Source organism: Heptranchias perlo, chromosome 2, assembly GCF_035084215.1.
Source record: "Heptranchias perlo isolate sHepPer1 chromosome 2, sHepPer1.hap1, whole genome shotgun sequence".
Classification (NCBI taxonomy): Eukaryota; Metazoa; Chordata; class Chondrichthyes; order Hexanchiformes; family Hexanchidae; genus Heptranchias; species Heptranchias perlo.
In genome coordinates this window covers 44,672,711-44,691,971 of record NC_090326.1, presented here as the reverse complement: position 1 = coordinate 44,691,971, position 19,261 = coordinate 44,672,711, and the positions used below count along the sequence as shown (strand labels likewise).

Sequence of the window (19,261 nt, the reverse complement as noted above, 5' to 3'; positions counted from 1 at the left end):
TTGAAGCCAAAGGATATTTGGTATTCAAACGTTGAAAACCAGTTACATGGGAAGCTGAAGTTATTCTTTTTATTTCATTTGGGGGAGGGTGGGGGCATGGCAGGAGACAGGATGGACTCTGGATAAAGGGGACTAAGAAATGGATTAGCGCAGTGGTGTCCAACCTTTTGGAGGCAGAGCCAGATCCGTGCACCACAACTAGTGAACAATCCATGAATGATTAAAATTTGGATCAGCTACAATCAGGATTAAACACCATGTCCAACAACACTTTTAGAACAGAACATTTCCACATTTATCAAAGAAGCATTTCTCACACTGCCAAATCTTTCTTTTTTTTCTCAGAATGATATTTCATGCAAACTGACAGGATTACAACCTCTCTGCAACCAGCAGACAGGTCAGAAATACCCAATCCACAACACTGTCACTAATTCAGAATGCTAAATTATTACGTGAAACCCTTCTTATCTCAGCATTTCCAACATGCCTGATTCACTCCAGAGTCCTGTGATTCTCATTTTTTAAATGCTTACTATTCATACAAGAAAATTAAATATGTAGAAAGTTCCGTGTTTAAATTTCCAGTGTGACTTGCAAGCATTGAAATAAAAAAAATTACAAAAATTGCCAGACTTAGAAATGAATTGCAAGTTTTAGCAATCCCATGTGCGCTGCTCCCCAATTACCACTTACTCACTTACTTTCACTGATACTCATGTATTTAAATACAACTTACAAATTAACAGCTAAATACAGCTCTGCAGCGATCCGACCCCACTGGATTTGCACCTCCACTCTCCAATAGATCCCTGCAAACACATCTCTATCCTTTGCACCATGTTTACTTCCAGCTCAAAAGACAACACAGAAAACCTGAGGAAATCCTGCAAACAAGACTTAGGCTGTCAGATAACAGGTATGGAAGTAGACCCTCACAACTACCACCTGCAGTAGAAAGTGGGAGGGCTAGCTCAATATACTGAGTGTACTGCATTCCATAGATGCATCACAAGTTCCACCCGTGCCAGGGATGACTGCTGGAATGGCTACGATCAGAAAGGCACTCAGCTGCACATATTCTGGCCACATCTCTGAAACCAGCCATTCCGGAGAGCAATCTGGGAAGTCTGAGACAACATAATGCGCTTCTCAAGTTCTGCAGGTCGAGGCCTGTACCTGTTAGGTCTCCCCAAAGGAGATCGAGGCCCCGGTAACATAATCTAATGAAGCTGTCACTGTTAGCTGCAAGAAGATGCATTTCCCCATGAATTGCAACCCTTCGCAGAACAAATATGTGGGTGAAACACTTGTGGAAACAAATATGTGGGCGAAAACCAGTTCAAACAGGTGGTTTATGGGCTCCGCCTGAAGTTCTGGAAGCACTGTCAGTCTGGTACCTTTCCGAAGAAATCTATTCTATCCAGACATTTGCCAGAAAAAGTAGCAAGCCTGAGGATTGGGAGCAGTTTAGAATTCAGCAAAAAAGGTCCAAGAGATTGATTAAGAGGGGAAAAATAGAGTATGAGAGTAAACTTGCAAGGAACATAAAAGTGGACTGTAAAAGCTTCTACAAGTATGTAAAAAGAAAAAGATTAGTGAAGACAAACGTAGGTCCCTTACAATCAGAAACGGGAGAATTTATAATGGAGAACAGGGAAATGGCAGAGTAATTAAACAAATACTTTGGTTCTGTCTTCATTGAAGAGGACACAAATAACTCCCCAGAAATGCTAGGGAACCAAGGGACTAGTGAGAAGGAGGAATCAACGGAAATTAGTGAAACAATAATGCTGGAGAAATTAATGGGACTGAAAGCCGATAAATCCCCAGGGCCTGATAATCTGCATCCCACAGTACTAAAAGAGGTAGCCATGGAAATAGTGGATGCATTAGTTGTCATCTTCCAAAATTCTATAGATTATGGAACAGTTCCTGCAGATTGGAGGGTGGCAAATGTAACCCCACTATTTAAAAGAGGGAGAGAGAAAACAGGGAACTACAGACCGGTTAGCCTAACATCAGTAGTAGGGCAAATGCTAGAGTCTATTATAAAGAATATACAGGACATTTAGAAAATATCAACGGGATTAGACAAAGTCAACATGGATTTATGAAAGGGAAATCATGTTTGACAAACCTACTGGAGTTTTTTGAGGATGTAACTGGTAGAATAGATAAGGGAGAAGCAGTGGATGAGTGGATGTAGCTAATTTGGATTTTCAGAAGGCCTTTGATAAAGTCCCACATAAGACGTTAGTGTGCAAAATTAAAGCACATGGGATTGGGGGTAATATACTGGCATGGATTGAAAATTGGTTAACAGACAGGAAACAGAGAGTAGGAATAAACGGGTCTTTTTCGGGATGGCAGGCAGTGACTAGTGGGGTACCGCAGGGATCAGTGCTTGGGCCCCAGCTATTCACAATATACATCAATGATTTGGATGAGGGAACCAAATGTAATATTTCCAAGTTTACTGACAACACAAAACTAGGTGAGATCGTGAGTTGTGAGGAGGATGCAAAGAGGCTTCAAGGCGATTTAGACAAGTTGAGTGAGTGGGCAAATACATGGCAGATGCAGTATAATGTGGATAAATGTGAAGTTATCCACTTCGGAAGGAAAAACAGAAAGACAGAGTATTATTTAAATGGTGATAGATTGGGAAATGTTGATGTACAAAGGGACCTGGGTGTCCTTGTACACCAGTCAATGAAAGCAAATATGCAGGTACGGCAAGCAGTTAGGAAGGCAAATGGTATGTTGGCCTTCATTGCAAGAGGATTTGTGTATAGGAGCAAGGATATCTTACTGCAGTTATATAGGGTCTTGGTGAGACCACACCTGGAGTATTGTGTGCAGTTTTGGTCTCCTTACTTAAGAAAGGATATACTTGCCATAGAGGGAGTGCAGCGAAGGTTCACCAGACTGATTCCTGGGATGGCAGGACTGTCGTATGAGGAGAGATTGGGTCGACTCGGCCTGTATTCACTCGAGTTTAGAAGAATGAGAGGGGATCTCATTGAAACATACAAAATTCTGACAGGGCTAGACAGACTGGATGCAGGGAGGATGTTTCCCCTGGCTGGGGGCGCCAGAACGTGGGGTCACAGTCTTAGGATACGGGGTAGGAGATTTAGAACTGAGATGAGGAGAAATTTCTTCACTCAGAGGGTGGTGAACCTGTGGAATTCTCTACCACAGAAGGCTGTGGAGGCCAAGTCACTGAATATATTTAAGATGGAGCTAGATAGATTTCTAGACACAAAAGGCATCAAGGGGTATGGGGAGAGAGTGGGAATATGGTATTGAGATAGAGGATCAGCCATGATCATATTGAATGGCGGAGCAGGCTCGAAGGGCTGAATGGCCTACTCCTCCTTTTCTATGTACCCACGCACCCAGGCTGACTGACGCACAGAAAGATGAGAATGAGTCATCTTGGAACACAGTTGCAATCTATCAAAGATTCTCTTCCTTTTAAGCCCAATCCTGTGGGATCCTCCTACACAGGCAGGACCTGTGAAATCTTACTAATTCAGGTGTGGGTGGTGGCAGTGGTGTTCTGTACATGTTGGAGTTTATGGAGGGTGGAGGACAGCAGGCCAAAAGGTAGGACCTTGAGGAAAATGGAGGATGGGGATTTCTAATCTTCAGGGTGGAGTTCCGTCAGTGTGGAACCTGCCAGTCCATGCATATATGACTGGGTCAGGGCTTATTACATATGCACGTTGGGCTCTCGGCGGGATTCCTGCCATCAATAGGGAGCCCACTAGTGCAAAGGCGCAGAATCCCAGAAGAGGACACCAAAAGGCGTAGAAGCACCCTGAAGATCGGAAGAAATGTCCCCAATTCAGGCCAAGGCCTTCACTAGGTAAGTCTCTGGGGCCGACTGGAGGGAGAGAAGGCCACTACAAGTCCGTCTCTCCCTACTGGGGAAACTCTGGGACTTTACTGCTGTTTCTTGGAGCCTACTGTTACCTTCCACATGGCAACCCGGGAAGCAGTGGTAACTGGAGTGGAAGAAGGAAAATCCACTGGGGACCTGGGCCCTGCCCGCATTTTCATGCACCGGCAGGAAAGGAATGGCTAGAGGTGGTTCTGGTGGGAGGGAAATCCTAATCGGAGCTGTGAGGTGGTGGTAAGCCTCACCTCTCACATTTTCCATATTTCTTGCCACGATTCCACTGATTTTGGGTGGATTAGCGGAGGAGAATTTCCCCCACCAAGTCGAAAAGGTGTTGATGAGGATTTTGGTGGTGAAGTGGGTGAAGTAGCAAAGGTGAAAAAAGGCAGTCTTGGTGATGAATAAGATATGAGGGTTTGAAGCTCAGGTCTGGGCTGAACATAATCTGAAGGTTGCACACAGCCTGAGCAAGCAGCATGGGAGGGGGGTGGAGTCAGCGGCAAGGAAATGGGATATTTTTACGGGAAGCGAAATGGTCTTCTTGACGTTGGGCTTGACGTTCAATGGAATCAGTCTGCACTCCCTCCATGGCAAGGACATCCTTTCTCAGACAAGGACACCAAAAACTGCACACAATACTCCAGATGTGGTCTCACCAAGGCCCTTTATAACTGCAGTAAGACACCCCTGCTCCTGTGCTCAAATCCTCTTGCAATGAAGGCCAACATACCATTCGCCTTCCTAACTGCTTGCTGCACCTGAATGCTCGCTTTTAGTGTCTGGTGTACAAGGACACCCAGGTCTCGTTGCACCTCCTCTTTTCCCAGTCTATCACCATTCAGATAATAATCTGCCTTTCTGTTTTTACAACCAAAGTGGCTAACCTCACATTTATCCACGTTATACTGCATCTGCTATGTTCTTGCCCACTCACCCAACTTGTCTAAATCACATTGGCGCCTCTTTGCATCCTCCTCACAGCTCACATTCCACCCCAGCTTTGTGTCGTCTGCAAACTTGGAAATGTTACGTTTAGGTACTGGTGCATGCCCGAAATATTTAAATGCCCTTGACATTGGGAAACGGGCCTGGGGCGGCGGTGCAGGAAAGGGGTGGGCGGAGGTCCTGGGAAGATCTCTCCCCAAAAGGACGACCCACAATTTTCAACGCAGAAACTCTTAACAATCACAGCAGTTTTGCACTTTAAATATTCCCCTGCCTAGGCCAAGCATAAATTGATGCATTAAAACAATTTACAGACAGGTCCTAGGATCCATAATACCAATATTCTGAGCCAAACAAACATCCTGTGAGCCACCTGTACACTACAATGTAAGCACAAAGAGTGCAACTGTACTGTGAGGCTGATGACACATAACAAGTGAACAGGCTACAACTCCTTGAGTAATTCCATTGCCCAGATCCCATAATTCCTTAATCCTTTCCTCCCAATCCTCAACCTTAATTAAATCCCACACTTCACCACTCCCTCCCAGCTTTAATCTGAACCTGGCTGCTTCCTACTTTTAAGACCCAGCCTCCCGATTTACAGGTCCCCTCCAATCCATACCCACTCTCCATGCAAGCTTTATTTCTGTCACTCTCCTTTCTGAAGAGTCCTCCCTCTTACTCCACAACACATGTTTTCCCACCTTCAACTTGACCTCTGTTATCCCGGCCTCAGTGTTATTCTCTGCTCTAACCTCAGATCCTGCTCTCCATTTCAGCCCAGTACTTTGCTGCTCATTCCTGTCCTTCCCATCATTTTTTAAATATATAGTACACATAATAGAAAATACATAATAACTTCAGTTAAAAAAATAAACAGAGTTGATCACAAGTTATGTTGTTGTGGGGTAAGTATATAATTTAACTACAAATATAAATGTAATTTTGCATGAATTATATTTTAAGGCAATAGAAGGAATCATGGAATATGTATACTTACACTGAGTACAAAAGTAAACTGGGGATATTATAGAAAAACAAGCTAAAAAATAAACTACAAACAAATAATTAGGGATAACAAATTATTTTTCATATTCCATTTAAAATGTTAAAATTACTTTATGAATACACAGGAGGTGGTGATAATAATACTAATAATAATTACGTTCATTACTGAAACAGATAAAACTTTGGATGGATGACAGCTTCATTTTAAATCAGGCCATAAAATGCCAATAGTTGTTTTTGACACAATTCATTTCATCAACTTTCCAAAATATAATTAACCAGAACATTTGAATTTTTTGAAACCAAACCTGCTTGCAAAATTTCAGTCTCTAAATAGAAAGTTTTCTGAATAGTTCAATCTGAATTTGTGAAACTGAAAAGAGTTTTCTATTTAAAGCTAAACATGTTCTGTAATATAAAAAGATAAAATTTAAACTGCATACCTTGTTCGTAAAGCATTTTCATGTTGGCATCTTTATAGGCAACTAGGTTGTTGAATAGTAAGACCACACTTTGCATGGCAGTACCCAGTATATTGTCCTGGTTCTCCTGTGAACCAGATAAATTAGTTCATTGCAAAAGCTAGAATAAGATATAAACGCAACCTAAAGAGCATGATTACAAACAAGTATACAGTACTACATATAGAATAATGGTCTGGCAGTAATGGAATACAGACATGTTTCCAGGGTGTGTGTGTTGGAACACCATATGTGTCTTTAAATGATCACTGGCTGTTATTTTCTGGAATATATTACAGGGTACTTTCACTCCTTTATTCATATTCAAAAATAAGAGGTGAAAGAGTGGTGGGACGGTGAGTAACGAATAACAATGGATGTGTGATGCCACAGACAAAACAGAGTGTCTGATGTTGGAGGTGCAAAGTCAAACACAAAAATAAAACCTGCATGTCCTGAGCACTGATAATAAATAAGTGATATTGTGTTACTTCAGTTTGTATGCACTGGACATTCAACTGCCTGTCATCCATTGTAGCAATTTTAATCAGGCATCTGGGAGTGGAAAATGGGTGGGAGTTCTGTCCTGCAAGAACTCCGGCCACTTTGCATCATGGTGAAGTTTTCAAGGAAGTGGGCACTTCATTGAAGTATGTATTTGGGGGCAGGAACATCCTTCATGCCATTTACAGGTGTGTAGGACGCTAAGTCTAAAGGAACCCCAATTGAAATGGGCAGCCAGGGTTGTTAGTGAATCAGTTGTGACGGTAGCTGATTTAAAGGGCAAAGGTAAGCAACTTCGATCCTCAATATTTCAGTCATTTTTTGACTGTTTCTGTTAATTTGTTTTTGTTTTTGTTTTCTGCAGACACTTAGGTTCTCATGTTCCTTTGTGCCAATTATTCATATCTCCTTAGCACCATTTCTGGAACCAATGGGTTTTCCAGTGGGAATTGTGTTATCTGAGGTATTTGAAAGAGGGGGACTTACAAAGGGCTGACAGGTAGGTAATTCTGCATGCGCGATGCTCTGTGGCTGCCTACCAGGACCCTTATACCCACATTTGCGACAAAGATGGCCAGACTTCACTTTGGCAGACAACTGGTACATGTGGAGGCTACTCTTCCCAAAGGAAGCTGGGACAGATGGCACCACTAAGATATGTGAATGCCTGACTAATGTTGGTGGTTTCCTTTTAAGCACTCCAGTCACAATACAACATGCTTTCAGTGGTATTGCATGAAAGAAGGCTGGCCAGGATGATTAACAGCCTATCAAGATGCCACCAACTTTATCTGCAGATGCTGATACGTCTATCTGGCAATGACCATGAGGAACTATCTTCACAGGGTCTGGTTCAACACAGAGCCAGATGCAGAGCTGCAAGGACAACTACATAAGGCTGGCACATCTAGTTATAGTAACTGATAGCCGTGGCCTGAAACTTGGCACCACCTGCAATGCTGACCTATGTGGATAGCGCTGTAGAGCAGCACAGAGGGCAACCTGCCTTGTAATCAGCCCATGCAGCAGCAATTCCACTTCATCAACGATCAAACAGGAGATCATATGCTCAGCTGTTCTGCCACTTGCCTGGAGGGTCATCCCTGCACCTTGAATTTTCTTTCTGTTCAGTTTTGCCCGTCACTTCTTAGTCCTCTTTCCCTTCAGCCTTGGTAAAGGCTGCTAATAGGCTGAGATGTCTTCTGAATCTTTCCAAAAGCTTTCAGAATTTGTGTCCCTCTATTCTGACATTTCCCTTTAATTGCCCCCTTCCCTTTAAATTTCACTTACATGCAATTTACCATTCCCACCACTCGTGTGCTTCCTCGACTCGTCCAAATCTGCAGGAATCTATGCAAATGAACTAAGCTTGGAAAACTCTCAGCCTATCAGCAGCCTTTGCATCTCCCAGCTCCTCAATCTGCACTGTGGAGGAACTCCTATGCTCCAACCAACTCTACTTCGCTGCTTCCCAAATCGCAAACACGGACAAAATGTAAGACTTCAAAATGGGGACTGAATTACGACTGTGTGTCCTGGTCCAATTACCTCCTGCCTTCTAATTGCAATTCATCTGAAGACTACAATTGGTTTTGACTCCCCATGTGCATCACAATGGGACGATCGACAAAGTTTGTTCAACATGCAACTTAAAATATAATTTCTTATAGTTTAACAGGGATCTTCTATGAGCGCTCTTCACCTAAATAAGTATGTTATGGAATTCCTTACAAATACACAAGAGTTAACAGCAAACTTTTATTCTATGTCATCCAATAAACTTATCTAAAGTGCACAGATGAGTTATTAAGCCAGAGACACCGATGTGTGAGCATTGCAATGAGCAGTTTTAGTAAAACATTGTTTCTACTGTGAATGATAATTAAACTTGAAATTACCATCTTCTCCTTGTTTGTGTGTGGGTTTATTTCGCTCATTAAAATGTACTGCCTCCAGCACTGAGACTCTCATTGTTCACGAATGAATAACAAATACACTCAACCTTGAATAATCAGTTATATGTGAACAACTAGTTGATCCCCCATGGCATTGCTCACAGAGAAAATGAAAACGAAGTATTGGTCTGGAATATTTGGCAATGCTTCTTCAGTTTTAAAGCGATCGTTAAACATGTGATTAATATTTTCTGCAGTTTGGTCGAGCAGGGAAGTAGTGTCGTCATGTACCGTAGAATGGGGAGCTGTCCTCTTCGTGACTGAGCAGATTAGTGAGAGACGCATATGGAGTTGTGAGGGATGGGGAACACCAGCCTAGCCAGTCAGATCAGCCGAATCAACCCTGGCGATCAATGGGGTGACAGATGTCACACAAAGGAGAATCTTAATGAACAGCAAAATGTTACAATATCAAAATGAAGTAAAAGCACTTGTTTATCTCAAAGATAACAACGTGATCAAAATTAGTTGCTGTTGGAATAAAGGATATTTTCATGCCAAAAAGTTAAAGGAGAACACAAATGGAGGCTCAATAAAAATGAACTAAAATGAAATAGCAAGACAAAATTCCAGCAAAGTGCTCACAGATACACTCGATAATAATCATGTGATGAAAAATGCTGGCTGTAAAATCAAAGGTTTTTTCTCTCACTGATGTGTCTCTCCCAACTGTGTGATTAATATTTTTTTGTTGCTAATGGTAACGATATTTTATTTTTGTAGATAAAAATGCTGACAATATAGATTTAAAAATCTTAACTTGTATTTTCGGTGAAAAAATGTATCCCTGAATATGTGGTGGTTAAAATAAAATAACAATATGTTTCTCTGATGAGAAGAATAAAGTAGTATTAATAGTTTTAAAATTCTGCATGAAAACTTCTTGAGGCTGGAATAATCCATAATATTTCTTTGTCCACAAGTGAATCATTTTTAAATAAGCTAAAATAAATATGGAGGCAAAATTGAATAAAAATGAAAATAGCGATGTCCCCACAGTTGATCCTGCTGATTCAAAAGACAGTGACAATCCACAAAACTGCAAAATGGCTTGTGGAGATTAATTTAGCCAGTGAAATATTACAAATACAAATTAAGTATGAATGAAGGAAGAAAGGTGGATGAATGAAATGTCCAGAATTTTTGGATCTGATTGACAAGGTCGCAAGAACAGTTCAGCAAATGCAGAATTAAGCTTCAGAATGGGTAAATGTAAGAGAGGTCAATAAAACTGGCGAAGCCTGCCACAATAGGTCATAAGGGCTTCTGACCTTCTGGCAGACTTGAGGATTCTGGTAAGCACATAACTAGAGAAAATGGTCATATGGTTACCAGTGACCATGAGAGAGAAGATTTCACATTTATATTGCAATCGGCTCACCAGAAAGGACACTCACTTAACTTTTTTTAATAGTATAAATAAGCAGACAGATCTCCTCGGCACTTTACTCATTCACCTTATGAAATAATGGAGAATATAACACCTTCAAAAGCTGGGGCCAAAACTTAAATTTAATTCCTTTGGTTATATAACTTTTCTTTTCAATCCTATGCTGCTTTTCCTTTTATACACAGTTCTTTGCAGAAATTGCTGTTATGTGCAAGTAATAAGTTACTTGGAAGTGGTTGATTGAAATTCATTTAAATGAAAAGCTCAAACATCTGCCCCCATTGTTGTCCAAGAACGAGGTGTGAACAATACTGTAATCATACACATGTGGATCTCTTTCTAATTTATTTTTGTCCTTTCTTTCAAACAGAAAGGCACATAAAATATACAGCCTTCAATTATTAAACAAATTAGCAATGAGCACAACAGATGCAACTAAAGCGAACGGTTTATATTAACATAAAAATGATTGAATGTTTGAATTCCTTTTATCACCTATCCAGTATATTAATAACTCTTTGTATGTATGGCTAAGTCTTCTTTAAATGCTTGGTGTCCACTAGATTTGATATTTTGACATTTCTATAATTTTGAACTTCAGCAATAGGGATCTAATGAAAACATGAATTTTGATAATTTTGGATTAACTCGATCTTTCATATGTAGACATGTTGTAATCAAATCAATTAAAGCAGCGGCAATCAATGATTTAATATTTACTGTGAGGGATGCTTTCACGTTTGCCTCTTTTCGACAAATTGGAGCTCCAGTGGATTTTGCTATTAGTTCAGTTATTTCTATCAGATTGAGGTTCCAGTCATATAAATCAATTATTCATCTCAGCATATTGCCTGAACCAGGATTTTATTGAATCCATTTTTTTTAAGGCTACCTTAATTTTTAACACTAATCTTCAACTCTGTCTGCTGGTACATACCAGGAGCTCATGGCACAAAATTGCTTATCTCCAGGCCACGATTTTCCATCTGGGAGTACAGAAGTGGAATTTTAACCTAATTTTTTGTTTATATTTTTTGTGCTCATCTAAAGGAGAGATGTTAATACTAGGAAATGGAACATTTTTTCATTTTGAACACTTAAGCCAAAATATAAACGCACCTACAACAACAACTTGCATTTACATAGTGACTTTAATGTAGGAAAATGTCCCAGGATGTATAATTGACAACAAGCCAAAGAAGGAGATATTAGGAGGGGAGACTAAAAACTTGGTCAAAGAGGTAGGTTTCATGGACGGTCTTAAAGGAGGAGAGAGAGGTGGAGAGGCGGAGAGGTTTAGGGAGGGAATGCCAGGGCTTTTGTCCTAGACGGCTAAAGGTACGGCCGCCAATGGTGGGGTGAAGGGAATGGCGGATGCGCAAGAGGCCAGACCCGCATCTGTAACTCAGGATGTGGGCTATGCCAACTTATGCACTATAAGTCCCATCCTCTCCTCTAAGTAGGGTGGAGACAAAAGGAAAGCTTGTCCAGAGAGCTTGTCCAGTAGCACATTTAGCTGGGGCTTGCAATAACGGCATGGGAGCAGCTGCCCCCATCTTAAAAGGGGAATTTGTGGTGCTGGCAGGAAAGCGGACAATGGCACAGTGCAGACATGTTGGCTACACTGTTCCCATTGTGGCTGAAGAGTTGGAGATCCTGCTGCAGGAGGTGCACCAAAGGAGGGTGGTCCTATTTGGGGCTGAAGGCCACCTTCCAGCAAAAGCACAGGTGCTAGTTGAATGGAGACTGCATTGTTGCCAGCATTAATGCAGTCACCCAGCTCCCTAATGTCTAGCTGCAAATGAGGAAGAAACCTACTGTCAGGAGCAAGGCAGAGGTGAGTGCGCTCCTCACTTTTCATGCACCTTTTGTAGGACCTATCTAGTGTGACACAAACTTTAGATGGGAACTCCTGCAACCTCTGGGAGATACCGTGAAGCACTCTGCACAACCATTGCCCTTTCACACATAAGGGTAGAAATTGGACTTTAAAGGCGCAATGAGGCCCATATTTCAGTCTCTCTTGCCACTTTTGGCCTTTTCTTCAGTTGATTAAAAAAAACTGCACACATTCCAGAAGTGCTGCAAGCAAACCATCTCCTCCAGTAAAATCAGGCAAGAACTAATTTTGTTAGTAAATATACCTTATTTAAAACAGTGATAATGTTTATTTAAAACAAGGCAATGCACTGGGTGGTATTGTTAAAAAAAACACAGTACATATTACAAAACTGCATGCATAATTGACCCAAAATCAAAGAATTTGATGTTGGGAATCGAATATCCTCGTCATATTGCTGAATTCATTCCTTTTTTTCTTGTTGAAACCGTAGCCAATTACACAGCTGGTGCCATCACCAAAAGTAGGGCTCTTCAGATCAGGGAAACGATAGGTATGAGATTTCTGACTAGCAAGAGTGACATGAATTGCAAACCCATTTAAACATATGGAATTGGATGAATACATAAAGGGGAAAAAATTGCAGGATATGGGGAAAGAGGAGGGGAATGGCACTAAGTGAATAGCTCTTTCAAAGAGCCGGCATAGGCACAATGGGCTGAATGGCTTCCTTCTGTGTTTCTATGATATGGAACTGTGTTTACTTTTCAGAGAGACATACATCAAATGGGTGATATTTTAAAACCGAAATGAATGACTTTACTCCTAATGAGTAGCACTTGGCAGCTCCAAAATGGTTCTGCTGAGATGGAGTTTCCTCCTTTTCATGTTCAAGGTATAATGGCTGCCTTAAATACATAATATACAGCCATGCCTTTGATTTGGAAAAAATCTAAAAATTTTAATTAATATTTATATCCTTAGTGAATACACATCTTTATCAAAGCATACTTCTGGTGTCTTTCAATGTTACCCAGCTTATCACACTGTGAAACTTCTAAAGTCATATTACCAATGGTTTGACTGAGGCCGTGCTCGTTTTGCTGGCCTCTGTAGGTTGTTTGGCAAACAATTAAGTATTTAAAAACTATACCACATCTAATATTCTAATATATATAGTTGCTATAATAACAGACTATGCTATAAATAGACACTGTTCAGTCTTCATTACTTTGTTCTCAATACAATCTGGCATTAGTTAAGGAAAATATCCTGGCCCATCATTAGAACACTTTCTGGGAAGAAAAAATGCATTGCTCTTGGCTCCGTCTCGAATATAAAAATTCTCTTAAACACCCTTGTCATCACATGCCTCTTACTATAACATACTTTCTGTACAGACATATAGAAAAGCTTTAACTAATCCAAAACAAAACATTGCTATCTAAGAAACTAAAGCCTATCTATATATAAAAAATAATAGAGTACAAGGCCTAGAAATTGGATTGCGCCCGAAAACGCCAGTTAGTACCAATGCAAGCAGCATGCAATATCCACGTTGGACATGGGACAGTAGTTGCAAGTTTAGAGGGGTTGAGGGTGGGTTTTTTTAAGGAGAGGGGCAATGATGACAGTTTTGAAAAAGTGGGGGACAGTACCAGAGGAGAGGGAACCATTCACAATGTCCTCTTGCATGGGGCCAAAAAAGGGAAATTGGGTAGCAAGCAATTTAGTGGGAATGCTGTCAAGGAAGCAGGAGATGGGTCTCAAGGAAAAGATGAGCTCAGAGAGGGCATGAGGGGAAATAGGAGGGAAAGTCGTAAAGATGCAGGTTCAGGGCTGGGGCAGAGAGGAGCCTTGGGGGAGGAGCCTTGATGGGCAAGGGGGAGGGAGACAATCGGCAGAGGCAGCTGTATAGATGGTCTCAATCTTAGTTTTAAACAAGTCCATGAGTTCCTTGCACTTATTGTTGGAGGTGAGGGTGGAGTGGGCAGAGGCGAATGGTTGGTAGTGGAGAAAAGAAGCCGGACATTATCTTTGCTCTCTGGGATGATCCTGGAGCAGTGAGCAGTTTTGTCAGAGGAGAGTGAGGCCCGGTTGATGTGGGCCCAGCTAGATCTGGTGATGAATGGCTAAACCAGTTGTGCGCCAGATGTGCCCAAATCTGTGCCACTTGGACTTGTGGGAGTGAGAGCGATACTGGGGGACTGACTGTGATGAGAGTCGAAAAGATTTTACTGGGGACAAAGACATTAAAGGGAGACGTGAGGCAGCAGCTGAGCAGATCAACGTCTGTGGAAGTGTTGTGGCAAATGGAGGGCCAAAGGCAAGGCAGTTGGGAGTTAGAAAGTGCAGTTATAAGTGACTTGGGGGAGAGTTTTTTCTCAGGGACAGACACACGAGGAAGTGGAATCAGCAGGGAGTAGGGATATGTGGGTGGTGAGGGATACAAGGAAATGGCCGGAAATGAATATGTCTGTGATAGAGACCGTGGGAGATGGCAAGGTCACGGGGGTGAGGGTGAATATAGATGGGAGAATTTATATGGGTGAAGAGGTTTAAGGAGGAGACGAGGTCAGTGAATTCAGAGGAGAGAGGCAATTGGAGCTGACAAGATGATTGAATTCATCAAGGACGAGGAGTCACTCAGTGCAGTGGTGATGGAGGAAAGGAGGGAGGATATCATGGTGAAAAACTTGGGGTGGGGTTTGGAGGGGTGCAGTAAACAATGGGGAATTTAAAGAAGGGGTGGAACAAGGTGAAGTGCTTGAAAGTACCAAAGAAGTAGGGAGGGGGGGAAGAAGAGATAGGAGCATAGGGTTCAAGGGAGCCAAAAGAGAAAAAAAAGATATAAGTTATAGGCTAGGGCCTGGAATGGCAACCAAAATTTGCACATGAATGGACACAGAAGGAATTTGAGTTACATAGGCATGGCAGAGATTATAAGAGAAACGTCCTGGTTGTAAAAATAGGACCTTCCCTCTTACTCCTGGTGCCCTGTATCGGATGGAACAAAAATTGTTACACTTGATACCCTAATGTTAGAATAAAATGTTACAATGTCTAACTAATCAAACTTCCATGGATCAAGAAGCTCACCCAACATTAAAGTGCTTCACAAAGCAAGGCGTACAAATTGAACAGTGTTGTCTTTTTTATGAGTCTCCCACTGCGGGTTCAGTTGGTAAAGGCACCAATCCCTGGTGTATACTGATTCCCTGATGGTTTACTAGGTATAGGCACCGATCCCTGCTCTGTACTGATTCCTTGAAAAGGACATTTTGCCAACCAGTTTTTCATGAAGGCAGTGCCTCTTTCATCAGGCAGAAAAAGAGGGCCAATCTTCCCCTCCCAGCGCTGATGTACAAATAACTAGATTCTGTAGAGCTAACTGGTGAATGATGCATTTAATATAGAACTAGATGACTGCCTGAAACAAAAATACTTCACATCAAAGTTGTTGCTCATTCTTGTGTTGGAGCTCCAACTAAAGCAATGGCCTGGAAGCTGATAGCCTTTCCAGATTGCAGTGGTAGAGCTTGAATAGCTGCATTATGTATAACCAAAGCTCAATCTCACATCACCCCATTGCTATAAGTACCTCTGGAACTTATTTTCTAACCAAACTTGATGACTCAACCAAATCTGGACAAACATATTTGTAATAGTATCTGGAATTGCAATAGTGCCTGTGAAGACAGAAAGGCCCCGATTTTAACTCGCCCCCCCTCACCTGGTGGAAACCAGACGGGAGTGGGGGGGGGGGGCAATTAAAATGAGGGGCTTAACCCCTCCGATCCTGCGGCTTTCCCGATGAGTCTGAATATTGACCTCAAAAGCAAAATATTGCAGATGCTGGAAATCTGAAATAAAAACAGAAAATGCTGGAGAAACTCAGCAAGTGAGGCAGCATCTGTGGAGAAAGAAACAGAGTTAATGTTTCAGGTCGAAGACCTTTCATCAGAACTGAAAGATGTTAAAGAGTTAAAGTTTTTAAGCAAGTACAGAGCCAGGGAAATGGGGGGAGCAAAGAACAAAAGGGAAGGTCTGTGATGGGGTAGAGGGCAAGAGTGATTAAATGACAAAAGGAATGATGGTGTAAGACAAGGAAAGTGGTAATGGGACAGGTTAAGAAACAAAAGATTGGTCTAGAGGAGCTGTAAATGGCAACAGCAGTACCATTACCAGCACTTGCTGTCCAAAAAAATGGGACCAATGGTTATGATCTGAAGTTATTGAAATCAGTGTTGAGTCTGGAAGGTTGTAAAGTGCCTAAAGGAAACATGAGGTGCTGTTCCTCGAGCTTATGTTGAGCTTCAATGGAACAGTGTAAGAGGCCGAGGACAGAGAGGTCAGAGTGGGAATGGGAAGGGGAATTTAAATGGCAAGCGACCAGCAGGTCAGGGTCAAGCTTGAGGACAGAGTGGAGATGTTCAGCAAAGTGATCACAAATCTGCGTTTGGTCTCCCCAGTGTAGAGGAGGCCGCATCGTGAGCAGCGAATACAGTAAACTAAACTGAAAGAAATACAAGTAAATCGCTGTTTCACCTGGAAGGAGTGTTTGGGGCCCTGGACGGTGGGAAGGGAGGCGGTGAAGGGGCAAATGTTGCATCTCCTACGCTCGCATGGGAAGGTGCCATGGGGAGGAAAGCAGGTGTTGGGGGTGATGGAAGAGTGGACCAGGGTATCGTGGAGGGAGTGGTCTCTTTGGAATGCTGAAAGGGGAGGGGAGGGGAAGATGTGTTTGGTGGTGGGATCACGCTGGAGGTGGCGGAAATGGCGGAGGATGATGCGTTGAATGTGGAGGCTGGTGAGGTGGAAGATGAGGACAAGGGGACCCTATCATGGTTCTGGGAGGGAAGGGAAGGGGTGAGGGCAGAAGTGTGGGAAATCGGATGGACATGGTCGAGGGCCCTGTCAATTACAGTGGAGGGGAATCCTTGTTTGAGGAAAAAGGAAGACATATCAGAAGCACTGGTATGGAAGGTGGCATCGTCAGAACAGATACGACGGAGATGGAGAAACTGGGAGAAGGGAATAGAGTCCTTACAGGAAACGGGGTGGGAAGAAGTATAATCAAGGTAGCTGTGGGAGTCAGTGGGCTTATAATAGATATTGGTTGACAGCCTATCCCTAGAAATGGAGATAGAGAAGTCGAGGAAGGGAAGGGAAGAGTCGGAGATGGACCATGTGAAGGAGAGGGAAGGGTGGAAATTGGAAGCAAAGTTGATGAAATTTTCCAGTTTGGGGCGAGAGCAGGAAACGACACCGATACAGTCATCAATGTACTGGAAAAAGAGGTTAGGGAGGGGTCTTGAGTAGGACTGGAACAAGGAATGTTCCACGTATTCCACAAAAGGCAGGCATAGCTGGGACCTATACGGGTTCTCATAGCGACACCTTTTATTTGGAGGGAGTGAGTGGAGTCAAAGGAGAAGTTGTTCAACGTAAGAACAAGTTCAGCCAGGCGGAGGAGGGTGGTGGTGGATGGGGACTGGTTGGGCCTCCATTCAAGGAAGAAGCAGAGGGTCCGCAGGCTGTCTTGGTGGGTGATGGAAATGTGGAGGGACTGGACGTCCATGGTGAAAAGGAGATGGTTAGGGCCAGGGAACTGGAAACTGTTAAAGCGGAGGAGGGTGTCAGAAGAGTCGTAGATATAGGTCGGAAGAGACTGGACAAGGGGAGAAAAATGAGTCGCGATAGGAGGAAATAAATTCCGTGGGGCAAGAACAGGCTGAAACGATGGGTCTTCTGGGGCAGACCTGTTTGTGGATTTTGGGAAGGAGGTAGAAGCAGGCTGTGCAGGGTTGGGGGATGATGAGGTTGGTGGCCATGGGGGAAAGATCGCCAGAGGAGATGAGGGCAATGACGGTCTAGGAAACTATGGCTTAATTTTCGGTGGTGGGATCACGGTCCAGGGGGAGGTAGGAGGAAGGTGTCGGAGAGTTAGCGTTCAGCCTCTGCAAGATAGAGGTCTGTTTGCCACACAACAATAGCGCCGCCCTTCTCAGCAGGTTTAATGACTATGTCAGGGTTGGACCTGAGATGACGGAGTGCTGCAAGTTCAGAGGGAGGTAGGTTAGAGTGAGTGAAGGGAGCAGAGAAATTAAGATGGCTGATGTCACGTTGGCAGTTCACAATGAAAAGATAAAGAGAGAGTAAGAGGCCAGAGGGAGGGGTCCAGGTGGAACGAGAATTCTGAAGACAGGAGAAAGGGTCCGCTGTGCGGGGGGAAGACTCCTGGCCAAAGAAGTGGGCGCGGAGGCAAAGGCGACGGAAGAAGAGCTCAACATTGTGTCGAACTCAAAATTCATTGAGGTGGGGACGTGAGGGAATGAAGCTAAGGCCTTTGCGGCAGACTGAATGTTCAGGGTCAGAGAGTGGAAGGTCAGAGGGATAGTGAAAACACGACAAAAGGTGAGATTGGAGGGAGAGATGGGGTCAGAAGAAAGTGAAGGGGAGGAAGGATCAGGAGGGGTGTTGGTATCTAACAGTTGTTGAAGCTTGCGGTCCTTGACACCTGAAAGGAAGAAGAAAAGTTTGTTAAAGTGGCGGATGAGGCGAAGGATGAAATGGAACTGCGGAACAGGACAATTCTGAAATAGAGTGAGTCGGTGCTGCTGGACAGAGAGGTTGAGAGCACGCATGTGGTGGCGCATGGCGTTGAGTGTGGACCTCAGAAAGTGGCAAGAGCAGTGGTTCGAGGAATGCTGAATATCATGGAGATATCTGTAATCACGGGTGGATCCGAAACATGAAGGGTGGAATTTAAGTTGGAATCTACGTGGAATAAGTTGGAGTTGGAGACAGTTGCTGAGGAAAGAGATGTGGCTGTGAAAGCAAGTTTTAGAAGAAGCCTGATCAAACATGAGAAGCGAAACAGAAATCAATGAAGGTGAACAAGGTAAAAGAGACAAACGAAAATCCTGTCGGAGAGAAGAGCAGAACTTCTTCAAGGTGGGCATTCCTGGAAGAGATGTGGCAGTGAATTAAACACTAAATCAAAAGCAAAATATTGAAGATGCTGGAAATCTGAAATAAAAACAGAAAATGCTGGAAAAGCTCAGCAAGTCAGGCAGCATCTGTGGAGAAAGAAACAGTTAATGTTTCAGGTCGAAGACCGTTTGTCAGAATTGGAAGATGTCAAAGAGTTGAAGTTTTTAAGCAAATACAGAGCCGGGGAAAAGGTGGGCGGGGGGGGGAAGGAAAGAACAAAAGGGAAGGTCTGTGATAGCGTAGAGGGCA

General features: G+C 43.0%; 1 protein-coding gene across 2 annotated transcripts in view; it reads right to left on the bottom strand.

The window, feature by feature from the left end:
• Positions 1 to 19,261, bottom strand: part of ulk4 (unc-51 like kinase 4) — a 548,729-nt gene that overhangs the window by 165,313 nt on the left and 364,155 nt on the right. For both annotated transcript variants that reach the window (XM_068001818.1, XM_068001817.1), the window contains exon 32: positions 6,310 to 6,415. In XM_068001818.1, coding sequence (XP_067857919.1) covers positions 6,310 to 6,415 — 106 coding nt within the window. The remainder of the gene's footprint in view (positions 1 to 6,309; positions 6,416 to 19,261) is intronic.